Below are 27,336 nucleotides of genomic sequence, written 5' to 3'. Positions count from 1 at the left end.
GTTGAGGTCAGTGATTGGCATTAGTGGTCATATGTCCTTGTGATGGAACATCATCTATGCAGCAGGAAGTAGAGACCGTCTGAGGACTGACAGCATCGGAGCCTGAGCGGTGGTGGATTGGTGAAGTGAGTATGCTTTTCAGACTCTTTTGTAAAATAAAAAAATAATCTGCTAAAAACTCTTAAAAATTGTAAATATTCATCGCTTTGGGAAGGCTCCCAAACACAATTCGAAAAAAATCTTTACTGGTTTTCATGGTGATCGAAGTTCGGTTTAGTTATAGCTCACTGGATCCAGATATTGCAGCCATAATACAGACCCTACTATTAGGGCTCTACCACCATTCATGACTGGTCAGACAAGGGGAATATTATATTCTAGACCTATGCGGAGGGGTTGGAGACATTGATCCCTCTGGTATGTACAGGCCCCAGAGAATGACATATCTCTATGCCAAAGGACTAGAGAAAATGAAACCCCATGACCTTCTCTGTCATGTCTGAAATCTCCGAACAGTACTCAGTTTGTGTTCTCTGCGTGTGTGTAGACAAGGGCGAGCAAAAGAACCTGCCAAGCTGAAGTAGTTTAACCACACCAATTAATCTTCATTAATCATCAGATCTTTGATATAAACATGAGCGTGAAGCTCTTCAACAATGCTTCCATTGGAAACAAAAAGTTATTTAGAAGCTGGACGATAAACAATGTGAAAAATGAATGTTCTGCTGCTACTCAGAATTTGGTCTTGTCCTGGTATTACATATGAAAAGTCATGTTATCATGAGGTGGTCAGAAAGACTACTGCAAGGGAAAGTCCAACTATTATTATATTAGTAACATTATAGAACCTAGATAATTGGTGGTTCTCCCCACTGGGACCACCTCCTTTAATCCCCAAGACAGTTGTCTAATGCCCCCTAACGTATATGCCAGGGCTGAAAGGAGAGAAGAGCGTAGATGAAGCCATGTGTGCTCATGCATTCTCCATTGTATACATACACACGTGGTCTAAATTGTTGGTACCCCTCGATTAATGAAAGAAAAACCCACAATGGTCACAGAAATGACTTGAATCTGACAAAAGTAATAATAAATTAAAAATCTATGAAAATGAACAGATGAAAGTCAGACATTGCTTTTCTGCTTCCACAGAATTAAAAAAAAATCAAACTCATGAAATAGGCCTGGACAGAAATGATGGTTCTTCTTAACTTAATATTTTGTTGAACAACCTTTTGAGGCAATCGCTGCAATCAAACGATTACTGTAACTGTCAATGAGACTTCTGCACCTCTCGACAGGTATTTTGGCCGACTCCTCATGAGCAAACTGCTCCAGTTGTCTCATGTTTGAAGGTTGCCTTTTCCAGACGGCATGTTTCAGATCTTTCCAAAGATGCTGAATAGGATTTAGGTCAGGGCTCATAGAAGCCACTTCAGAATAGTCCAATGTTTTCCTCTTAGCCATTCTTGGGTGTTTTTAGCTGTGTGTTTTGGGTCATTATCCTGTAGCAAGACCCATAACCTGCGACTAAGACCAAGATTTCTGACACTGGGCAGCACATTTCTCTCTAGAATCCCTTGATAGTCTTGAGATTTCATTGTACCCTGCACAGATTCAAGACACCCTGTGCCAGATGCAGCAAAACAGCCCCAGAACATAACAGAGCCTCCTCCATGTTTCACAGTACGGACAGTTTTTTTATTTTCTTGATATGCTTCAGTTTTACATCTGTGAACATAGAGCTGATGTGCCTTGCCAAAAACTTCCATATTTGTCTCATCTGTTCATTGGACATTCTCCCAGAAGCTTTGTGGCTTGTCAACATGTAGTTTGGCAAATTCCAGTCTGTCTTTTTTATGATTTTTCTTTTAACAATGGTGTTCTCCTTGGTCGTCTCCCATGAAGTCAACTTTGGATCAAACAACGACGGATGGTGCAATCTGACACTGATGTTCCTTGAGCTTGAAGTTCACCTTTAATCTCTTTAGAAGTTATCCTGGGCTCTTTTGTTGCCATTCGTATTATCCGTCTCTTTGATTTGTCATCAATTTTCCTCCTGTGGCCACATCCAGGGAGGTTGGCTACAGTCTCATGAATCTTAAATTTCTGAATAATATGTGCAACTGTAGTCACAGGAACATCAAACTGCTTGGAGATGGTCTTATAATCTTTACCTTTACCATACTTGTCTATAATTTTCTTTCTAATCTCCTGAGACAACTCTTTCCTTTGCTTCCTCTGGTCCATGTTGAGTGTGGTACACACCATGTCACCAAACAGCACAGTGAGTATCTGTAGCCCTATATACAGGCCCACTGACTGATTACAAGATTGTAGACACCTGTGATACTAATTAGTGGACACAACTTGATTTAACATGTCCCTTTTGTCACATTATTTTCAAGGGTACCATCATGTCTGTCCAGGCCTATTTCATGAGTTTAATTTTTTTTAAATTCTGTGGAAGCAGGGTTGAAAAGCAATGACTGACTTTCATTTGTTCATTTTCATAGATTTTTAATTTATTATTACTTTTGTCAGATTCAAGTTATTTCTGTGACTATTGTGGGTTTTTCTTTCATTAAACGAGGGGTACCAACAATTTTGACCATGTGTGTATATACCATCAGCCAAGATCTCTACATTTGCCAGCTAGATGCTTCACTGGTGGCAGCCCTCCACATTGCCCTAGTGTTAGTGACAAAGACCCAAAGGGTTCTAGTACAGATCCCAATGGTCCCCACTGCTCCCAGTACAGATCTTTTCGGTCCCCACTGCTCCCAGTACAGATCATTGTGGTCCCCACTGCTCCCAGTACAGATCCCTTTGGTCCCCACTGCTTCCAGTACAGACCCTTGTCTTCCCCACTGCTCCCAGTACAGACCCTTGTGGTCCCCACTGCTCCCAGTACAGACCCTTGTCTTCCCCACTGCTCCCAGTACATATCCTTGTGGTCCCCACTGCTCCCAGGACAGATCCCTGCGGTCCCCACTGCTCCCAGTACAGATCCCTGCGGCCCCCACTGCTCCCAGTACAGATCCCTGCGGCCCCCATCGCTCCCAGTACAGATCCCTGCAGTCCCCACTGCTCCTGGGACAGATCCTTGTGTACCCCACTGCTCCCAGTACAGATCCTTGTGGTCCCCACTGCTCCCAGTACAGATCCTTGTGTCCCCCACTGCTCCCAGTACAGATCCTTGTGGTTCCCACTGCTCCCAGTACAGATAATTGTGGTCCCCACTGCTCCCAGTACAGATCCCTGCAGTCCCCACTGCTCCCAGTACACATCCCTGAGGTCCCCACTGCTCCCAGTACAGATCTCTGCGGTTCCCACTGCTTCCAGTACAGATCCCTGCGGTCCCCACTACTCCCGGTACAGATCCTTGTGGTCCCCACTGCTCCAAGGAAAGATCTCTGCGGTCCCCACTGTTCCCAGTACAGATCCCTGCGGTCCCCACTACTCCTGGTACAGATCCCTGTGGTCCCCACTGATCCCAGTACAGATGCTACCACATTCACTTACTTTAGTCAGTGTGCGGTACGTTAAGCATACGGACAAGCACACTGATACATTTGTTTAAATGTGTTCTAAGTACACCAAATTCAATCCACAATATAAGGCCATAAAGTATATAATATAAATATCTCCAAGGAAAGAACTTTACAAAAGGCCAAATGTATAAGAATAAAACAAAGTATTTTATTGATACATATTTAAAAAAGCATAAAGATACATATAAAATTCTGAGACAAAATACACAAAAGGCACAAGGTGGGTGTACCTGGATGAGGAAGCTGTAAAGGTATATATCAAATAGCCCAAAATAAGAAATATCAATGTAAAAGTCTAATCTAACTGTGGTCAGCAGAAGTAAACATGATTCAGGATATAACATAAAGCAATCCATATGTAGAATATAAAACAGAGCATAGGCAATCAATGAAGTCTGAAAAGACATAAATACAAGTGTATCCTACATTACCTCACTTATTGTTTTCGGGTTCCCACCACACCCGACGCGCGTTTCGCCTTTGAAATGCTTCGTCCAGGAGTTTAAATGTGTTCTAACCCAAGTTTTCAGTCTTTGGAAACTATTCATTCTCTTCCAAGTCTCCTTTCCTTTTTACATTTTGTCTGGTAGGTTTATGATGGTGAAAACAGTAATGCTGAATTGCTTCAAACTCTGTGTGGCAGACAAATTCCCAATGCAATTACATCTACTCAAAACTCCATGTTTGTCCGCCTGCAATCTGACAGCAGCAGAAGTCACAGAGGCTTCAGTGCCCACTTTAGTGAAGGTAAGCGCTTGTCTGTTCTCTTGAAAACCCAATGGCAAGTCTCGTCTGCTCCTCTACTAATACTCTGCTATGAGAACGTTACAAGTATTGCTAATTACCTTTAATGTGTACAGTAGGTTAAATTATTGATTAGCTATTTAGACAAATAGCAATTGAATTCCTAAAAGATAAAGAAGACCAGGAAGCCGCAGGACAATATAGTTAAAGATGGAAATGTAACAGAGTTGAAAGGAACTGTCTAAAAACCCTCTTACAAGAAACCGTTGTTGCATATATTCTTGAGTTGTTTTTCCCACAAAATGTTATGTATTTTATATATGTTGCAGCCATGTTTGCATTTCTTATGTTGGGCGTAATACGCTTCTCGAAGCTACATATTAGAGTTTCTTGTAGCACTTATGTGTATGGATGATGTTTTGGGGATATTTACAGAGTGGAAAATGATTAGGAAGGGATGATGCTCGGCTGATGGCTCCAGACAGTGTTCCTGCGTGAATGACTGCTGGTTAAGGTTGAGTGTGGCACATGTTTCAGATAAGCGAGGCCGTGCATGTGGAGAAACATTCGAAAACTCCCCGTGTGTCAAAGGGTATGAAGGTCTCTGATTGCCCACACTCTGGGTCAGTCGCAGAGGGCACAAGCTGCCATGGTTGGGCACAACAAGATATGTCACAAAGGGGAAATGGGTCGACCATGAGTGAAGAGTGACTGCTATTTTGTGAAGTATGGGATAAGCGAGGAAAGACCCCCAATAGAAGAGGAGTGCCTGCAGAAAAATGTCAGAACCCGAGACAGAGGATAACTCAGGTTACTCCAGTAGAGATGGCCAAGTGTATGGGGGCTCCAGCCGACTGATCGAAGGGGAAAATGTTGATCGGGCATGGCCGATTTTGGACTGCCGATCACATTGTTCTACTGGAGATAAGCCACCAGCCTACGTCACCAGGCAGCTTTCTCATAGAGAACAGTGAAGTGCTCGGCTAAACAGATAGTCCTGTGTATGGGAGAGTCGGCTAAGATGGCATCGCTCATCCGACAGCCATCAGAAGTGTATGGCCGGCTTAAGAGAAAGTCACTAAGAGCACAGTTACCATGCCTTTGAGGTTGAGAGAAGCGCGTTAGGGCTCGGAGCCTACAAGGTGCGAATTTCCAAACATGAGTGGACCTTCGATATCCAGCAGAAGCAGGTCCGAGAGATGAAACATCTTGTGGATGTTCCCCATCTGCTGTGTGTGTAACAAATATATGTGTGTGAACACGACCTGTCTGCAGATGGTAAAAGAAGAGAGGCCACTGAGAGAATGTATGAACCCGTAAAGTCCTTAGCTGGAAGAGGTGATACAATTGTAAGCGAACCTGAGACAGGTAGTGATAACTAATCTCTTGGAGACGCAGCCATTTTTCTTTTTTTCACTTTTTTTTCTTCGTCCCATGCGTGGTACTTTAGAAGGTCTGATTACATAGATGATGCCTTATTAGGGAATATCTTTCAGCACCTCACTGATGTATTTATAGATTTCCTTCTTTTATGAGCAAAAGTTCATAGTTATATTATTACTCATGTTTTGACCTACGTGGATTTCCCTTTGATTCTCTTGCAGTATGTGGAAGCTCTATTGTAACTGATTCGATTGGCAGTGTTATTTCCTCTCCATTGTATCCAGTCAACTATCCGAACAATCAAAACTGTTCATGGATTATAAAAGCTCAGGATCCTTGTAAGTTCCTAGTGTACACATTATGCATGACTTTGGTAACTGCTATCGTAGACAATAATTCATGACGGATTGTTCTCTTTCAGTAGTTATTTTCAAATATGGTGGTGCTCAACTCTTTAAAGATCCATTCATGATTTTCTCCGACAAGATGAAAGCAGAAAGCGGCACGCACCACCGACAGATCCGATATTTTTTTGTGGCCAGAATAAGCATAATTACATGTGGCAATATAGTGTCAAATGTAAATGTAACAGTCGAAAAGAACCATCTAAAACCCCTATTTTTCCATGTTTCATCCCATGACTATGTACAATGAATAAAAGGTCATCTTGGATCTGTCAGCGGTGAGTGCCGCTTTCTCCTTTCATCTGATTGGAGAAAATTACATAAGACTTTGGGAAATGTATTTTACTAACATCACTAAAGAGTGAGGGTTTAGTAAACTCTTCCGTTTTCCCAAAAATGAGATCAATTGAAGATCATTTACTTTTAAAAAAAATGTCAATGTACAATTTTTAGATTACTATATAGATGGCGCTGTTATTTGGTCTCTGTATGTTGATATATTTTGAGCACTGTATGATGGTATTTACTTTGAATAGTGTGGCATATTTACTTAGGCACTATATGGTTTTTATTTTTGCACTTTAGCATTTTTAAATGACTAACAAAGGGCACAGTTACTTTGGTAACATTTGTATGGTGCGTAAGGTAGCGCTATTCATCACGCTGAGGGCATTTTCTTCTCCGGGTCAATTAAAGCACGCATGCAACGTTTTCCAGTAATATGTAGTCCAGCAGTTTATTACACATCATAAACCGCACATAACATAGTCCATCTCAGTGTCTCGCAGGAATGTTACACATGTATCCTAGAGCCTTTTCAGTGGCAGCTATGCCCGCTTGGCTTCAAATATAGACTTCAGCAAGGTACAGCAACAATATTCACTTATAGTGCTGATTTACCTTTGCCGGGTCTCAGCTGCTTCTATCAGCTCAATTCTGCCACAACTGTGGCTTTAAGGCTTCCCAGACGTAGTCTCCAAGCCATGTGCCTTCCAAGGCTACTGGTATCTCAAACACAGGGATCCAGCCTCTGCCTTTCCGGCTAGTGGAGTCCAACACAGGGACCAGGCCTCTTGCCTTCCAAGGCTACTGGTATCTCAAACACAGGGATCCAGTCTCTGCCTTCCAGGCTTCACCAGGCCTCTCTCTCTCTCTTCATTTCTAAACCACCAGGATTTATATATACTTCTGTGCACACAGGACCTGTGATGATGTCACAGTCATGTGATCAGTCACCTGAGGGGGAGGTAAATGGTCAGCCAGAACACACCCCCTGGACATTTTAGCAATGCAGCAAGCCGCTGCATTACATATCCCCCCCCTGTTCAAACTTGTGGGGTTGAATACATAATATACACAATCATTATAACCCACAGTTCACACAGAGACCATGTACTTTACATTTGCGCTGCTCAGCCCCTGGAACATTAGTCATCAACATTAGCCCATTCCTTAGGGACCTACCATCTGTCATTGTCACAAACTTCGTCAAGTCACATTTCCGAGTCGTAACCTTGTCAGACCTCCCCCACTCCCAGAGGTCAGTCCTAACCTTGTCCGACCTCCCCCGCTCCCAGCGGTCAATACAGCAGTGTGACTCACTTGCCCTTGTATCTAAGGTCAGGTCTGACTTTGTGCTGTCCCATACTCTTTTGGGTCGTTTGTATAGGCCTCTCAGACCTGAGTTACTGGAGGTCTCACTACCTCTAAACCCACGCCCACTATCCTCAGGAAATCTTGGAAGGTCTCTAACTTCTACTGTAGCCGTTCTATTATTTGAAGGGCCCTTTCTCTGTCTGGTCCCACAACTTATAGACGGCTGCCTTCTTCTGCTGCTCAGACGACGCTGTCTTTCCATTTGCAGTCTGGCGAGATTCAACTGTTCCACCTCTCGCAGGTAGGTCACTCGGTATTCCATCAGCATGCGTATATATGCAGGATTTTCTTCCGTTCCAAGAGCGGGGAATGACACCATGCCGTCTTCATCTGGTATCCAGCCCTGACGATCACGTGGACTGCTTACTTTCATCACACCAGACTTCTTTACCATCATTTGCATGGTTCGGCCATTTCTCCCAATGAGCTTTCTTACCAAAGCATGAGGCACCCGGATGACTTCTTCCCGCAGACTTTGAGCTTTTCTCCCAAGCTCCAGTTGTCTAATGGCTTGTTCCGTTTTCAACCGGACAAACCGCTTCGTGCGAACACATCGCCAGTGCATGTCACTTAGGACAGCCACCCTCTTCACTGTGACTTCGGTTGTGGACAGGACCACCAGCTGTTTAGCTTCTGAGGTCGAGTACAACTTACAGGCTCTCACGGCCTTCTTAAACTCTTCATGCCCTGACTCTCTGGTGCATTCTGCTCTCAAATCTTCGGGTACATCTATGAAACACTTGTACCGAGACGTTTCTGTCTCACCAGTGGTCTCCAAACGATCATCTGGCTCAGGTTTCAGGGACAAATGACTTGCAGCTTCTTCACCCTGTATGCTTCCCCTGAGCTGACTCACAGCTATGAATTCAAGAATTCTCGTCTTGACCACTTCCATTTTATACTTATCTTCTTCGATAGACTCCTCCATCTTGCAGATTCTATCCTTAAGGCACATCTCTGCCCTCTGGAGATCATCACAGAACGTCTGCAGCTCCTTCCCCTGAGCTTCCAGTCCTGGGATCTTTCTGCGGAGATCATCATTCTCATCCCGGGTGTCCTGTAGAGTGGTCTCTATCACTCGGCGCATGTGCTCTGCATCCGCCTTATCATCCTCTAGTTTTTCCTTAACCTTGAGGAGATCCTCATAGTCTCTCTTAATTTGTTGCAGATCATTACTGAATTCACCATACTGCTTCTTGGATTCACACAGCTCCCGGTTGAACTGTTCACGCAGTCGTTCTACGTTTTGATCACGTCTAGAAACTTCATCCTGCAGTGCCTCTTTTAAGGCTGATAGCTCCCTATCCCTCTGGTGTAGACCCTCATCCAGCTTTTGCTTCACCTGCATCAGTTCTAATTGTACCATGGAGAAACTATCCTTCATCTCGCACAGCTCATCTTCAAACTCCGCTTTGTCAAGCTTCAACTGAAAAACCTCCTCTTTATTTTTCTGGAACTTTTCCTTGCATTTGTTGATTTCCTCGCTGCTTTCCTCCAGTTCTCGCTGCAAGTTCCTCACAACCTGGTTTATTTTCTGCCGTTCAGACTCCAGGTTCAGCTGGTCCGGGGATACGTTCTCCATGTTTTTCTTTAGTTGCTTCACGTCACTCTGATACTGCTCCCTGATAGACTCCAGCTCTTGGTCAGGATTGGCCACCTCCTCTTTCAGGGCTGTCGGTTCCTGATCCTTCTGTCTCAGTAGTTCATCCTGCTTGTAACTAATCTGCAGAACTGCATCCAACTCTTCCTCCTGATCTTCTAAAGGAGGATCCACACTCGGAATAAAGGCACACAACATTGCATTTTCTTTATTTGCCCTTTCAGCAAAGACTACAGGAGCAACTTTTTTGTGGCCCTTGCGCCGTCGACGACGAGAGGGGGACTTCCTCACCTCGTCTAGCTCCTCCTGACTGAACTCTCTTTCTACTTTTGTAGTGTCACCGTCAGCTACGGGATCTGTGTCACTCCCCATGGTGTTGTGGAGCAACAAGTCACCTCCCACTTTGACGTCAACCCCTTCTACTGGAGCTACCCCGTTATCAATGGTCAAATTGTCATTTTTAGGCGGTAGCTACCAACATCCAGCAACCAATTTTGGTTTTCTATACTCCACGCTCTTTTGAAACTCCGCCCCCTTTTTGGGCAACCACACCTGTAGGGGGTACTTTTAAAAAAAAAAACGCAATAGTCTTAGGACTCCGTTCACAACATATCTTACTGCCTCCCTGGGCACTCTGTGATAGTACCGGCGCCACAGGAGAACTCAAGGAATGGTCTGCTGCCACCTTTCTGTAAAGGGCCAACTGCTCCTGCCCTTCCTGTACCAAGACCTGTTGTCGTTTCTCAAATGCCTGCTGCGAGTCCTGTTGTCGTTTCTCAAATACCTGCTGTTGTTTCTCAAATGCCTGCTGCTGCGATTTTAACAGGCACTTTAATCGTTCAACAGTTTCAGTCTCATTTGCTGCTCCCTTCACCTCCATCTTTATCAGCTCCTGCATTTTTTCAGGAAAGTCTATTTTGCTGCAGACCGTTTGCAGCCGGTCATCTAACCATTTCTCCATTCCGTCTGGGAATACTGCTCCATTCATAGCCATCGCGGTACACTGTTTACACTAGACGCTTCACACCGCTCTCCCCGGAAAATTTTCGTGGCCCCACCAAGCCACAGCAAACCAGGTTTGAGTGCGACGACAATTTTCGTAACCCCGCCGAGCTACAGCAAGATGCTTTAATCTTCGTGACCCCGCCGAGCCACATTAAACCAGGTTTGAGTGCGACGACAATTTTCGTAACCCCGCCGAGTTACAGCCAGATGCTTTAATCTTCGTGACCCCGCCGAGCCACAGCAAGATGCTTGTATCCACAATCATCGTCATGTGCCGTTACCCCTAGCAACCAGGCTGCAGTTGCCCGCATTCTCCACCACATGTAAGGTAGCGCTATTCATCACGCTGGGGTACTCGCTTCACCGGTCAATTAAAGCACACATGCAACGTTTTCCAGTAATATGTAGTCCAGCAGTTTATTACACATCATAAACCGCACATAACATAGTCCATCTCAGTGTCTCGCAGGAATGTTACACATGTATCCTAGAGCCTTTTCAGTGGCAGCTATGCCCGCTTGGCTTCAAATACAGACTTCAGCAAGGTACAGCAACAATATTCACTTATAGCGCCGATTTACCTTTGCCGGGTCTCAGCTGCTTCTATCAGCCCGATTCTGCCACAATTGTGGCTTTAAGGCTTCCCAGACGTAGTCTCCAAGCCATGTGCCTTCCAAGGCTACTGGTATCTCAAACACAGGGATCCAGCCTCTGCCTTCCCGGCTAGTGGAGTCCCACACAGGGACAAAGCCTCTTGCCTTCCAAGGCTACTGGTATCTCAAACACAGGGATCCAGTCTCTGCCTTCCAGGCTTCACCAGGCCTCTCTCTCTCTCTTCATTTCTAAACCACCAGGATTTATATATCCTTCTATGCACACAGGACCTGTGATGATGTCACAGTCATGTGATCAGTCACCTGAGGGGGAGGTAAATGGTCAGCCAGAACACACCCCCTGGACATTTTAGCAATGCAGCAAGCCGCTGCATTACAGGTGCTTATAATTAAAGGGGTAGTCCAAAACTAATATTGATTTTAATACTAAATGTCCACATATTTATTATAATAATCAAATCGCTTTTTTAATATACTTTAATTAAAAAGTACGCACCGTTCCCTCTCTAATCTATTTAGCTGTTTGTTTGTTTTTTACATACTTAAATTTTGATGACATTTCACTGGAGAATCCCCATTGCATGCTGGGATACTCAAACGGTATGTCATCAGGAGGCAGAGGCTGCAGTCACTGCCATAGCCTATATCCCCACCCTGAAATGTCATCAGTAACGTCCGTTTCAGGAGTTGGGCTAGTCCCTGCTCTACTGAGCATGTGTTGGTTGTTAATGCCGATATATGCTCAATGCGAGCTCCCTTGTCATTGTGCAATATTCTTTTCAATGCTAAGTGACAGTGCGCTTCCTTTGCTTGCTCTAATGAGAAGTCAGGAGGTGGCAAGAGAGCGCACTGTCAGTGTGCATTGTAAGGAGAGAATGCGGTGAACAAGTAGAGCAGAGACCAGTCCCACCCCTAGAACAGACGTTGCTCTCACTGCTCATTACAATGTGATAAGATTATTACAATAAATAGATAGACATTTAGGATTAAAATCGATATTAGTTTGAATCACCCCTTTAAGCGCTGCATGGTATTTTTATTTGTATACTAGATGATGGTGCACCAAAAGAAGCTAATGCACCGGACACTATAAAACAGATGTTTTTGTAGCTCAGTTTTTATATTACGGGTATTTTATACTATTTGTACTAATTATGATTTATGTGTCATTTCTCCCTACAGTTAACCATGTTACCATTTCTTTCACCGATTTCCAAACTGAAAACAGGAATCAGAATTGTACTGAAGACTTTGTAGAGATTTTAGATGGAGATAATTATGGTTCCCCTTCTAAGGGTATATATATATATATCAGAAATGTATATACATACTGTATATATTGAATGTTATATAAGGACTGGCAGAGGAATCATGGGTCATTTCTGCTTTATGGGACCGGGTTCCCTTCAAAATAAAGATAAACTTTACATGTTATCACTATCTTTGTTTGGATTTTCTCCTTGTTACCTTGTATATTTTGTAGGAATGGTACAAAAAGACTTGGCTCCTTTTTTTGCAAAACAGAGCCATACCTGACCATTCACAAATAGAAAAAAGAGTTTAGCTCATCTCTCATACATGAGTGATAGTGAATCCATGTGGAGTGGAGTGCAGAAAGAAATCCCATTTGGAAAGGAATAGAAACGAATCAGGAAGAACAGATGAAATATTCCAGCACTTGATTACTGATGAAAATTAAAATCAGTAGCGTTTATTGATACATCCAAAAATAAAAAAACGCACACAGTAAAAACAGGACATCCTGGAAAAAATAACACTGACCTGCGCGTTTCGAACCAATGTGTGTATATGATTCATATTCATGGCATGAATAATAACTGTAGCACTGGCCAACGCTTTTCCAAATGGTGTGTGGAAATGGTCTTCCAACAATCTTGAAGGAGTTCCCAGAGATGCTTAGCACTTGTTGGCCCTTTTGCCTTCACTCTGCGATCCAGCTCACCCCAAACCATCTCGATTGGGTTCAGGTCTGGTGACTGTGGAGGCCAGGTCTTCTGGCGTAGCACCCCATCACTCTCCTTCTTGGTCAAATAGCCCTTACACAGCCTGGAGGTGTGTTTGGAGTCATTGTCCTGTTGAAAAATAAATAATGGTCCAATTAAACGCAAACCGGATGGAACAGCATGCCACTGCAAGATGCTGTGGTAGCCATGCTGATTCAGTATGCCTTCAATTTTGAATAAATCCCCAACAGTGTTATCAGCAAAGCCCCCCCACACCATCACACCTCCTCCTCCATGCTTCACGGTGGGAACCAGGCATGTAGAGTCCATCCGTTCACCTTTTCTGCGTCGCACAAAGACACGGTGGTTGGAACCTAAGATCTCAAATTTGGACTCATCAGACCAAAGCACAGATTTCCACTGGTCTAATGTCCATTCCTTGTGTTCTTTAGCCCAAACAAGTCTCTTCTGCTTGTTGCCTGTCCTTAGCAGTGGTTTCCTAGCAGCTATTTTACCATGAAGGCCTGCTGCACAAAGTCTCCTCTTAACAGTTATTGTAGAGATGTGTCTGCTGCTAGAACTCTGTGTGGCATTGACCTGGTCTCTAATCTGAGCTGCTGTTAACCTGCGATTTCTGAGGCTGGTGACTCGGATAAACTTATCCTCAGAAGCAGAGGTGACTCTTGGTCTTCCTTTCCTGGGGCGGTCCTCATGTGAGCCAGTTTCTTTGTAGCGCTTGATGGTTTTTGCAACTGCACTTGGGGACACTTTCAAAGTTTTCCCAATTTTTCGGACTGACTGACGCTCATTTCTTAAAGTAACGATGGCCACTCGTTTTTCTTTACTTAGCTGCTTTTTTCTTGCCATAATACAAATTCTAACAGTCTATTCAATAGGACTATCAGCTGTGTATCCACCTGACTTCTGCACAACACAACTGATGGTCCCAACCCCATTTATAAGGCAAGAAATCCCACTTATTAAACCTGACAGGGCACACCTGTGAAGTGAAAACCATTTCCGGTGACTACCTCGTTAAGCTCATCAAGAGAATGCCAAGAGTGTGCAAAGCAGTCATAGTACAGAAAAATCTTTAAATAAGAAGGTGTGTCCAAACTTTTGGTCTGTACTGTATCTCATAAGAGATATTTTTTTCTTTCTTCTCCTGGACTGATCTTTCATTCTCAAAATTCTCATTTCACTGGTAAAATGTGTCTTCAGTGAATACAGACATTACCATTACGGAGATAGGAAATGCCAGTTGTTACTCGTAAAGTTCTATGGAGAAGTGTAACTGTCGTTTCAGGAGAACTTGCAGCAGAATGTCTGTGTCTGCCTCTAGCTCCTCCTTCCTCAGGAGAACTTGCACAGAATGTCTGTATCTGCCTCTAGCTCCTCCCTCCTCAGGAGAACTTGCACAGAATGTCTGTGTCTGCCTCTAGCTGCTCCCTCCTCAGGAGAACTCGCAGCAGAATGTCTGTCTCTGCCTCTACCTCCTCCCTACTCAGGAAAACTTGCAGCAGAATGTCTGTCTCTGCCTCTACCTCCTCCCTACTCAGGAGAACTTGCAGCAGAATGTCTGTCTCTGCCTCTACCTCCTCCCTACTCAGGAGAACTTGCAGCAGAATGTCTGTGTCTGCCTCTATCTCCTCCTTCCTACTCAGGAGAACTTGCAGCAGAATGTCTTTCTCTGCCTCTACCTCCTCCCTACTCAGGAGAACTTGCAGCAGAATATCTGTCTCTGCCTCTACCGCCTCCCTACTCAGGAAAACTTGCAACAGAATGTCTGTGTCTGCCTCTAGCTCCTCCTTCCTCAGGAGAACTTGCACAGAATGTCTGTGTCTGCCTCTAGCTCCTCCCTCCTCAGGAGAACTCCCAGCAGAATGTCTGTCTCTGCCTCTACCTCCTCCCTACTCAGGAGAACTTGCAGCGGAATGTCTGTCTCTGCCTCTACCTCCTCCCTACTCAGGAGAACTTGCAGCGGAATGTCTGTGTCTGCCTCTAGCTCCTCCTTCCTCAGGAGAACTTGCACAGAATGTCTGTCTCTGCCTCTACCTCCTCCCTACTCAGGAGAACTTGCAGCAGAATGTCTGTCTCTGCCTCTACCTCCTCCCTACTCAGGAGAACTTGCAGCAGAATGTCTGTCTCTGCCTCTACATCCTCCCTACTCAGGAGAACTTGCAGCACAATGTCTGTCTCTGCCTCTACCTCCTACCTACTCAGGAGAACTTGCAGCAGAATGTCTGTGTCTGCCTCTATCTCCTCCTTCCTCAGGAGAACTTGCACAGAATGTCTGTGTCTGCCTCTAGCTCCTCCCTCCTCAGGAGAACTTGCACAGAATGTCTATGTCTGCCTCTAGCTCCTCCCTCCTCAGGAGAACTCCCAGCAGAATGTCTGTCTCTGCCTCTACCTCCTCCCTACTCAGGAGAACTTGCAGCGGAATGTCTGTGTCTGCCTCTAGCTCCTCCTTCCTCAGGAGAACTTGCACAGAATGTCTGTGTCTGCCTCTACCTCCTCCCTCCTCAGGAGAACTTGCTGCAGAATGTCTGTGTCTGCCTCTAGCTCCTCCCTCCTCAGGAGAACTCGCAGCAGAATGTCTGTCTCTACCTCCTCCCTACTCAGGAGAACTTGCAGCAGAATGTCTGTCTCTGCCTCTACCTCCTCCCTACTCAGGAGAACTTGCAGCAGAATGTCTGTCTCTGCCTCTACATCCTCCCTACTCAGGAGAACTTGCAGCACAATGTCTGTCTCTGCCTTTACCTCCTTCCTGCTCAGGAGAACTTGTAGCAGAATGTCTGTGTCTGCCTCTATCTCCTCCTTCCTCAGGAGAGCTTGCACATAATGTCTGTGTCTGCCTCTAGCTCCTCCCTCCTCAGGAGAACTTGCACAGAATGTCTGTGTCTGCCTCTTGCTCCTCCCTCCTCAGGAGAACTCCCAGCAGAATGTCTGTCTCTGCCTCTACCTCCTCCCTACTCAGGAGAACTCACAGCAGAATGTCTGTCTCTGCCTCTACCTCCTCCCTACTCAGGAGAACTTGCAGCAGAATGTCTGTCTCTGCCTCTACCTCCTCCCTACTCAGGAGAACTTGCAGCAGAATGTCTGTCTCTGCCTCTACCTCCTCCCTACTCAGGAGAACTTGCAGCAGAATGTCTGTCTCTGCCTCTACCTCCTCCCTACTCAGGAGAACTTGCAGAAGAATGTCTGTCTCTGCCTCTACCGCCTCCCTACTCAGGAGAACTTGCAGCAGAAAGTCTGTGTCTGCCTCTAGCTCCTCCTTCCTCAGGAGAACTTGCACAGAATGTCTGTGTCTGCCTCTACCTCCTCCTTCCTCAGGAGAACTTGCACAAAATGTCTGTGTCTGCCTCTAGCTCCTCCCTCCTCAGGAGAACTCGCAGCAGAATGTCTGTCTCTGCCTCTACCTCCTCCCTACTCAGGAGAACTTGCAGCAGAATGTCATAGAATCATAGAATCATAGAATGGTAGAGTTGGAAGGGACCTCCTGGGTCATCTGGTCCAACCCCCTGCTCAAAGCAGGATTCACTAGATCATCTCAGACAGATGTCTGTCCAGCCTCTGTTTAAAGACGTCCATTGAAGGGGAACTCACCACCTCTCGTGGCAGCCTGTTCCACTCATTAATCACCCTAACTGTCAAAAAGTTTTTTCTAATATCTAATCTGTGTCTCCTCCCATTTAGTTTCATCCCATTGCTTCTAGTCTTTCCTTGTGCAAATGAGAATAAAGATGATCCTTCTACAATGTGACAGCCCTTGACATATTTGTAGACAGCTATTAAGTCTCCTCTCAGTCTTCTTTTTTGCAAGCTAAACATTCCCAAATCCTGAAACCGTTCCTCATAGGACATGGTTTGCAGACCAGTCACCATTCTGGTCGCTCTTCTCTGAACTTGCTCCAGTTTGTCTATGTCTTTTTTAAAATGTGTTGCCCAAAACTGTACACAGTATTCCAGATGAGGTCTGACCAAAGAGGAGTAAAGACCGATAATGACTTCACGTGATCTAGACTGTATGCTTCTGTTAATACATCCCAGAATTGTATTTGCCTTTTTTGCTGCTGCATCACACTGTTGACTCATGTTCAGTCTATGATCTATTAGTATACCTAAGTCTTTTTCACATGTACTGTTGCTTAGCTCTATTCCTCCCATTCTGTATATGCTTTTTTCATTTTTATTGCCCAGATGTAGTACTTTGCATTTTTCCCTGTTAAAAACCATTCTGTTGGTTGCTGCCCACTGCTCCAGTTTATTTAGGTCTGTTTGAATCCTCTCTCTCTCTTCTCTAGTATTAGCTATCCCTCCTAGCTTTGTGTCATCAGCAAATTTAATCAGTTTACCCTCAATTCCTTCATCTAAATCATTGATAAAGATGTTGAACAATACAGGTCCCAGGACGGAGCCCTGTGGTACCCCACTTGAGACATTCATCCAGCTGGATGTGAAGCCATTTACAACCACCCTTTGAGTCCGATCACTAAGCCAGTTATGAATCCACCTAACAGTTGCCTGGTCCATTGCATACTTGGTCATTTTTTCAATAAGGATGGTGTGAGATACTTTGTCAAATGCTTTGCTGAAGTCAAGATATACTATATCTACAGCATTTCCCTGATCCACCCAGTCAGTGATTCTGTCATAGAAGGAAATTAAGTTAGTCTGACATGACTTGTTAGTTACAAACCCATGCTGACTCTGGTTAATCACTTCATTCTTATCCATGTACTTACATACATGTTGTTTAATAATTTGTTCAAAGATCTTTCCTGGTATAGAAGTCAGACTCACCGGCCTATAGTTCCCTGGGTCCACCTTCTTCCCCTTTTTGAAGATAGGAACAACATTTGCTCTTCTCCAGTCTTCTGGGACTTCTCCTGTTCTCCAAGAATTTTCAAAGATTATGGAGAGTGGTTCTAAAATTTCTTCTACGATCTCCTTCAGTACTCTGGGGTGTAATTCATCTGGACCTGGAGACTTGAACTCATTTATGTTAGCTAAATATTCCCTCACAATCTATCTGTTTACAGATAACTTGGATTCCTCTATTCCTTTAAAAGGACAGTGAAGATCAGTTGATGTTACATTTTCTTTCTGAGAGAAAACAGATGCAAAATAGGAATTAAAAAGTTCGGCCTTCTCAACATCCTCTCTTACCATTTCTCCATTTTCATCCTGTAAAAATCCTATAGCATCTTTGACTTTTCTTTTACTTTTGACATACCCCCAAAATCCTTTTTTATTGCTTTTGACATCTCTTGCAAGCCTTAATTCATTGTCAGCTTTAGCTAACCTGATACGTGCCCTACAGGATCTGCAGACTGCATTATAATCTTCTTTAGATATGCCTCCCTCTTTGCCTCCCTCTGTCTCTGCCTCTACCTCCTCCCTACCCAGGAGAACTTGCTGCAGAATGTCTGTGTCTGTCAATAGCTCCTCCTTTCTACATAGAATCTTAAAATCACCGACTGTCATTTCCTTTCTCAGTAATCTAAAATAAAATAACATTTATGTTCTCCTCAGGTGTTCTGTCACGTGATCCCTGCAGCCAATCAGCTGCTGTTTCACTCTCCCCGCCTTCAGATGTATCACATACATTTGGATGAAGTGAGAGAGCAGCAGCTAATGCTTCCTCCGGATGTACAGTTATATGAAAAAGTTTGGGCACCCCTATTAATCTTAAGCTTATTGTTTTATAAAAATTGGTGTTTTTGCAACAGCTATTTCAGTTTGATATATGTAATAACTGTTGGACACAGTAATGTTTCTGCCTTGAAATGAGGTTTATTGTACTAACAGAAAATGTGCAATCTGCATTCAAACAAAATTTGACAGGTGAATAAGTATGGGCACCTCACCAGAAAAGTGACATTAATATTTAGTAGATCCTCCTTTTGCAAAAATAACAGCCTCTAGTCGCTTCCTGTAGCTTTTAATGAGTTCCTGGATCCTGGATGAAGGTATTTTTGACCATTCCTCTTTACAAAACAATGCCAGTTCAGTTAAGTTTGATGTTCGTCGAGCATGGACAGCCCTCTTCAAATGATCCCACAGATGTTCAGTGATATTCAGGTCTGGGGACTGGGATGGCCATTCCAGAACATTGTAATTGTTCCTCTGCATGAATGCCTGAGTAGATTTGGAGCGGTGTTTTGGATCATTGTCTTGCTGAAAGATCCATCCCCTGCGTAACTTCAACTTTGTCACTGATTCTTGAACATTATTGTCAAGAATCTGCTGATACTGAGTGGAATCCATGCGTCCCTCAACTTTAACAAGATTCCCGGTGCCGGCATTGGCCACACAGCCCCAAAGCATGATGGAACCTCCACCAAATTTTACTGTGGGTAGCAAGAGTTTTTCTTGGAATGCTGTGTCTTTTTGACGCCATGCATAACGCCTTTTTGTATGACCAAACAACTCAATCTTGGTTTCATCAGTCCACATGACCTTCTTCCAAAGAGAAATTGGCTTCTCCAAATGTGTTTTTGCATAACTCAGCCGACTCTGTTTGTGGCGTGCTTGCAGAAACGGCTTCTTTCGCATCACTCTCCCATACAGCTTCTCCTTGTGCAAAGTGCATTGTATAGTTGACCGATGCACAGTGACACCATCTGCAGCAAGTTGATGCTGCAGCTCTCTGGAGGTGGTCTGAGGATTGTCCTTGACTGATCTCACCATTCTTCTTCTCTGCCTTTCTGATGTTTTTCTTGGCCTGCCACTTCTGGCCTTAACAAGAACTGTCCCTGTGTTCTTCCATTTCCTTACTATGTTCCTCGCAGTGGAAACTGACAGGTTAAATCTCTGAGACAGCTTTTTGTATCCTTCCCCTGAACAACTATGTTGAATAATCTTTGTTTTCAGATCATTTGACAGTTGTTTTGAGGAGCCCATGATGCCACTCTTCAGAGGAGATTCAAACAGGAGAACAACTTGCAAGTGGCCACTTTAAGTAGCTTTTCTCATGATTGCATACACCTGGCTATGAAGTTCAAAGCTCAATGAGGTTACAAAACAAAAAAAAGTGCTTTAGTAAGTCAGTAAAATGTAGGTAGGAGTATTTAAAACAAGAAAATGATAAGGGTGCCCATACTTATGCACCTGTCAAATTTTATTTGAATGCAGATTGCACATTTTCTGTTAGTACAATAAACCTCATTTCAAGGCTGAAACATTACTGTGTCCAACAGTTATTACATATATCAAACTGAAATAGCTGTTGCCAAAACACCAATTTTTATAAAACATTAAGCTTAAGATTAATAGGGGTGCCCAAACTTTTTCATATAACTGTAAGTGATTTGTGCAATTATATATAGAAATATGCAAGAAGAGAACAGGGACTCTAGTGCCACCTATTGGAGGTAGCAATCAAGATATTATATTGGAGGTATAAGTCCAAATTAACCCTTTAAAGAACCTTGTCACATGACTTAGAATATATATCGTCAAACCCAAATCTTCTCCCGCAGAAAAAGAACTCCATTTTCAGACAACTAAAGTATTTCTGGGTTCTTCCATGGAATATGAGGAAAGGTCAGCTTGGTGGTTTCATTAATGGGAATCTGTCAGCAAAATTTCACCCCCTAAGTATTTATATGCACATGAAGCTCTTTCAAAGACAAGTCCAGCAATACCTTTACATGACCAGTCCATTTCTCCATTATGGAGAAATCAGTTTTTAAATTGCTATGCAAATGAGGCTGAAGAGTTATGGTAGCTCTGAAGCATCTGTCACTCCAGCTCTGTTATTCCAGTGCCGTCTCCTCTTGCTTGACTGACAGCCTTTATGCTGTGTGATTACAGACAAAGGAGGAGGCGGCACTCGGTGGGAAATAGAGCTGGAGTGACAGAGGCTTCATATTTACAAATAGTCATTCAGCCTCATTTACATATTAATTCAATCGCTGATTTCTCAGTAATGGAGGAACGGACTGGCCATGTAAAGGTGTCGCAGGTCTGGTCTTTGAAAGAGCTACATACATATAAATAGTTTGAGGGATGAAATCATGTTGACGGATTTTCTTTAAGGAGAATCTTTACCCCGTAGATCCTCTATCAAAGGTCTCTCCCCCAGCCAATCAATCTCTTACTTTACAATGATGAGGGGCAAGTGCCACCAAACAGCTGACAGTTAATGGGAGTCTTTTTCTTTTGGAGAAAACTCTGGATTGGTTTGATATCCTAAGTCATGTGAAAGGTTCTCCAAAGAGTCAATATTGACTTATAGAATTGCTACCTCTAGTAGGTGGCACTAGAGACCCCGTTCTCTTCCTCTGTGAAGAGGCTGTTTTTCGCTAATTATTCACATTTTGCGGTAAGCTTTTGGAATATTGGTCGGTGGCTTTACACTTAGTGTTTGTTCTTGTCTTTAGGTCGTTTCTGTGGCAGAATAATACCCCATCCCGTCACGTCACTCAGTAATGCCCTGGTGGTCAAATTTGTCTCTAATAGCAATACAAATATGAAGGGTTTTCATGCATCATGCTCAGCATCAATGTCGGGTAAGACTCATAATATTCCTTTAAGAAGGCCTACAAGCCCCCATTTTCATCCATTCAGACAGTGGAGCTCGTGATTATCTCTACCCGAAAATGTCAGTGGAGCAAGACAGTGACATCACTGAGCTGAGCAAGAGTGATGTCACTGAACTGAGCAAGTGTGACATCCCTAAGCTGAACAAGAGTGACATCACTGAGCTGAACAAGAGTGACATCACTGAGCTGAACAAGAGTGACATCACTGAGCTGAGCAAGAGTGACATTACTGAGCTGAGCAAAAGTGACTTCACTGAGCTGAGCAGAGTGACATCACTGAGCTGAACAAAAGTGACATCACTGAGCTGAGCAAAAGTGACATCACTGAGCTGAGCAGAGTGACATCACTGAGCTGAACAAAAGTGACATCACTGAGCTGAACAAGAGTGACATCACTGAGCTGAACAAAAGTGACATCGCTGAGCTGAATAAGAGTGACATCACTGAGCTGAATAATAGTGACATCACTGAGCTAAGCAAGTGTGACATCACTGAGCTGAGCAAGAGTGACATCACTGAGGTGAAAAAAAAACAAGCAATGTGAACTGAAGTCTAGGATGGTACACATGCAAGAAGTAAGAGCATGTTCACACTAGCAAAAAGATACAAAACCTACAAAAGACAAAATATATCACATACCCTACCATCATTATGTATAAAAATGTAAAGCAAAGTTGCATATGAAATATAGGGTACTTAGTGAACTATTTTTGATCAAAAAAAGTATACAAGCCGTCCCACCAGTGACATGGTGACAACTTTGCTTTACATTTTTATATATAATGATGGTAGGGTATGTAATATATTTTATCTTTTGTAGGCTTTGTATCTTTTTGCTAGTGTGAACATACTCTTATTTCTTGCATGTGTACCATCCATCACTGAGGTGAGCAAGAGTGACATCACTGAGCTGAGCAAGTGTGACATCACTGAGCTGAGCAGAATGACATCACTGAGCTGAACAAGAGTGACATCACTGAGCTGAGCAAGTGTGACATCACTGAGCTGAGCAGAATGACATCACTGAGCTGAACAAGAGTGACATCACTGAGCTAAGCAAGTGTGACATCACTGAGCTGAACAAGAGTGATATCACTGAGCTGAGCAGAGTGATATCACTGAGCTGAGCAGAGTGACATCACTGAGCTGAGCAGAATGGCATCACTAAGCTGAGCAGAGTGACATCACTGAGCTGAGCAGAGTGACAGCACTGAGCTGAGCAGAGTGACATCACTGAGCTGAGCAGAGTGACATCATCAATCTCAATCCTAGGACCCAGTAGAGCTTCATTCCCACCTGCTCCTCCTAAGTGACTTCTGTATATTATTTGACCATCTTACATCTTCTCTCTTTTAGCGTGTGGAGGGACCTTACATATGGAGAACGGAGCATTTAACAGTCCCGGGTATCCAGACAATTATCCAGCAAATACGGAGTGTGTTTGGAAGATTCTCAGCTCTCCTGGCCATCGGCTCATGCTCTCTTTCATGTAAACGTCTTCTCGCTTCATATTATTTCCATTTTAATGGCCTTCCAGGAAGGAAATGTAACATCTGGCAGGAAAATTATTATTATAAATTGGAATCTGGAAAGATAACAATCCTCCAGAGCATAGCATTATTAACTCTACTGTTATTGTGCAAACATGTCCTCGTATGGATACATCATAAGAGGCGCAAGTTAGACAAATAGAAATGCTCACCCAGAACTAATTTAAAAGGGAAATCAACTTTAATCATGTTATAATATGCTACAGATGCATGTAAGAAAAGTTTGTGAAAGGGGTTATAAAGCTTAGAGTCCCATGTCATAAAGGGTAGGTGCAAACGACCGTTCTCTCTCCTTCCGAGAAAAACGGTCCGATTATTCTTATCAGGCTCTGATCAGAGTTTGATAAGAATGGCATAAGTATTTCTCAGAAGTGGACTGGGGGGGGGAGTTTCTCCACATTCTACATTCTATCAGTCCGTGAAAATCCGTAGACTTTCATTGTTATCCTATTTTTTTCATGGACTGTGGTACAGTGCTGCTCACCAATATTAGCACCCCTTCATTTTTTTCATAGACTGTACAATATCTTCAGAAATAAATGAAAATGTACCAAAGTTATATCCTCAGGATTTTTTACTTAGTGGTCCAAAGTAATACTACAATAAAACATTGTTTTTCAACTTCCATGTTGCAATTTTAACCCCTTTACCCCCGAGGATGGTTTGCACGTTAATGACCAGGCCAATTTTTACAATTCTGACCACTGTCACTTTATGAGGTAATTACTCTTGAACTCTTCAACGGATCCCCCTGATTCTGAGAATTTTTTTTCATGACATATTGTACTTCATGATTGTGGTAAAATTTCTTCGATATCACTTGCGTTTATTTGTGAAAAAACGGAAATTTGGCGAAAATTTTGAAAATTTTGCAATTTTCAAAATTTGAATTTTTATTCCCTTAAATCAGAGAGATATGTCACACAAAAAAGTTAATAAATAACATTTCCCACATGTTTACTTTACATCAGCACAATTTTGGAACCAAAATTTTTTTTTGTTAAGGAGTTGACCAGCGATTTCTCATTTTTCCAACAAAATTTACAAAACCATTTTTTAGGGACCACATCACATTTGAAGTCACTTTGAGAGGTCTTTATGACAGAAAATACCCAAAAGTGACACCATTCTAAAAACTGTACCCCTCAAGGTGCTCAAACCCACATTCAAGAACTTTATTAACCCTTCAGGTGCTTCACAGGAATTTTTGGAATGTGGAAGAAAAAAATGAACATTTAACTTTTTTCACAAAAATGTTACTTTAGACCCAATTTTTTTTATTTTCGCAGGGGTAACAAGAAAAAAAACCTAGGTGCTTCACAAATTAATCTGTAAAAATAAAAAAGTGTTTTTTTTTCCACTTTTTCATTTTTACGAATTAATTTGTGAAGCACCTGGGGGTTCCAAGTGCTTACTATGCATCTAGATAGGTGCCTTGGGGGGTCTAGTTTCCAAAATGGGGTCACTTGTGGGGGAGCTCCAATGTTTAGGCACACAGGGGCTCTCCAAACGCGACATGGTGTCCGCTAACAAATTGAATGGAACATCAGCTCAAATTGTTAGCGGACACCATGTTGAGTTTGGAGAGCCCCTGTGTGCCTAAACATTGGAGCTCCCCCACAAGTGACCCCATTTTGGAAACTAGACCTCCCAAGGCACCTATCTAGATGCATAGTGCGCACTTGGAACCCCCAGGTGCTTCTCAAATTAATCCGTAAAAATAAAAAAGTGTTTTTTTTCCACTTTTTCATTTTTACGGATTAATTTGTGAAGCACCTGGGGGTTCCAAGTGCTTACTATGCATCAAGATAGGTGCCTTGGGGGGTCTAGTTTCCAAAATGGGGTCACATGTGGGGGAGCTCCAATGTTTAGGCACATAGGGGCTCTCCAAACGCGACATGGTTCCAATTTGCTATCGGACACCATGTCGCGTTTGGAGAGCCCCTGTGTGCCTAAACATTGGAGCTCCCCCACAAGTGACCCCATTTTGGAAACTAGACCCCTTAGGGAACTTATCTAGATGTGTGGTGAGCACTTTGAACCCCCAAGTGTTTTGCAAAGGTTTATGACGTAGAGCCGTGAAAAAAAAAAAATCATTTTTTTCCCCAAAAAAGCTCTTTTAGCCGCAATATTTTTATTTTCACGAGGGTACTAGGAGAAATTGGACCCCAAAAGTTGTTGTGAAATTTCTCCTGAGTACTCTGATACCTCATGTGTTGGAGAAAACTACTGTTTGGGCGCATGTCAGGGCTCGGAAGGGAAGGAGTGACACTTTGGAATGCAGACTTTGGTGGAATGGTCTGCGGGCGTCATGTCACGTTCTCAGAGTCCCTGATGTGCCTAAACAGTGGAAATGCCCAACAAGTGCCCCCTTTTTGGAACGGATACCTGATTTGTCAATTTTATAATGTAGTGTTATACGCCAGTTGTGTAGGACAACCTGACAAACACTACACAACTGAAGTATGACAACCTGACGAACACTACGTCAGCTGTGTAGTGTTCGTCAGGTTTTCATACGTCAGAATTTAATTCAGTAGTCCATGGAAGTATGGTACCTTTTGAAGCAGTCTTTCATGCAGAGGCCAGGTTTGTCGGGGCAGGTGTCACATTGGTAAATGGTGTCCTTGCGTATTCCCCTTCGGTAACACACTCGGCACTTCTTTTGTGACTTACCTTTTTTTTCCGCTGTGAGGGATCTGCCCCGGGAAATGCTGGCCCGGTACAACTCAAGGTCCTTCAGTTCCAGAAGTAGTTGGGCCCGCTCCGCCACCACTGCCAAATATCAGGGCCTTGATAACTGTCTCCTGGAAGTGAAGGTACGACGCAGAAGTCTGGCCTGCACATTTTCACAGAAGGAAAGCGTTGTGCATTGCCATCTGAACAATGTGCACCCCTGATTAATACTTGGCTGCACACCCTTTGGCATTGCTGACAGCCTCCAAATGTTTCTTGTAGCCATCTATAAGCTTCTTGCACTTCTCAGCTGGAATTTCAGGATGTTTAATGTTTTAATTAATATTTGCCTCACCGTTCTCCCGCTAGCCCTACTTTTTTTGTTTACTGCTTTTTGCCTAGGGGATGGGCGATCACTAGCGATGGGCAAACCCCTGGATGTTCAGGTCCAGACAATTTATTAAAAGTTCGGGTTCAGATACCAGAATAGTACTCGAACCCGGATCCCATTCACTTGAATGGGTGGCCCAAACATCCAGTGTTTGCCACGCTGTCATGTGCATACAATTTTCTGTTTTTCTGTAAAAAACAGAAAATAATAAACAGGTGAATATTGTTGTTAATGCCTATTCCAATGAAACCCTCGTCTCCTGTAAGAAATAAAAAATGAAAAAACAACCATATCCCTCACCTCTCCGGAGTTCTGTCCCATGCCATAATCCATGTCTGGGATAAATAGTTTTCAACCTGGACGGTGCCAAGATGCAACCGTCCAGGCTGAAAACCAATGAGTAATGAGCTGCTGTGAGCTCAGCCTCCCTGACTAGCGGTCACGTCTTAGAGTTCACCGTCAGTCACTGAGGCTGCGTTCCCAGCCGGGGCTATGAACTGCAGTGAATTCATTGAGGTAACTGCTGACACCGTCAGAAAAAGACCAGATTAATAATGGAGAGGTGCTATGGATGTTAGTCCAGCTGTGCTTCGAATGCTCTAAAGGCAAAGATCCGGAGCGCACAGTTCAGGCCAGCACGACGAACTTTCAATCTGTCGGGAGCACCTACCCCCCTAGCAATCAAAAAGTCGAGAGGCTGGGGAGCGATGCACTCCTGAAAAAAGATGGGACAAACTTTTTAACTGGATGTTTTCTTACCCCTACATAATATGAGAATTGATTGTTAGATTTACATTCTTGGGTTTTTGGGATTCCTTGCTTTCATGACCCAAACTGAAAGCATCATCTATGATCTATCCTTAAAAGGATATTCCCATCTACAAGATCCTATCCCAATATGTAGTAAATGTAATAATAATAATAATAATAATATTAGTAAATGCCTCCAATTAGAAATGTAGTATAGTTCTTCTGATTCACTATGTTGCTTACCCCATGTGCAGGGCATTGCAGTAACTTATGTATCCATGGTTACATCCAGCAACAGCAAGCTAATTAACTAACTGTTACTATGTGAGTGGACATAACCATGGATACTTAAGCTACTGCAATGCCCTGCCCATGGGGTAAGCAACATAGTGAATCAGAAGAACTATCCTATATTTCTAATTGGAGGTATTTGCTAATATTATTATTATTACACCTACTACATATTGGGATAGGATCTCGGAGATGGGAATATCCT

The 27,336-nt window shown here is 43.4% G+C and overlaps 1 protein-coding gene across 1 annotated transcript in view; it reads left to right on the top strand.

The window, feature by feature from the left end:
• Nucleotides 1-27,336, top strand: part of CUBN (cubilin) — a 259,514-nt gene that overhangs the window by 178,308 nt on the left and 53,870 nt on the right. Inside the window, exons 32-36 of the mRNA XM_073677458.1 lie at nt 4,145-4,301; nt 5,903-6,019; nt 12,143-12,256; nt 21,312-21,440; nt 22,830-22,962. Coding sequence (XP_073533559.1) covers nt 4,145-4,301; nt 5,903-6,019; nt 12,143-12,256; nt 21,312-21,440; nt 22,830-22,962 — 650 coding nt within the window. The remainder of the gene's footprint in view (nt 1-4,144; nt 4,302-5,902; nt 6,020-12,142; nt 12,257-21,311; nt 21,441-22,829; nt 22,963-27,336) is intronic.

This window comes from Phyllobates terribilis, unplaced genomic scaffold (genome assembly GCF_046119375.1).
Source record: "Phyllobates terribilis strain yellow unplaced genomic scaffold, ASM4611937v1 Scaffold_4__5_contigs__length_816908805, whole genome shotgun sequence".
Classification (NCBI taxonomy): domain Eukaryota; kingdom Metazoa; phylum Chordata; class Amphibia; order Anura; family Dendrobatidae; genus Phyllobates; species Phyllobates terribilis.
Note: the sequence above shows the minus strand (reverse complement) of the source record. Positions and strands in the feature narration are given on the sequence as shown.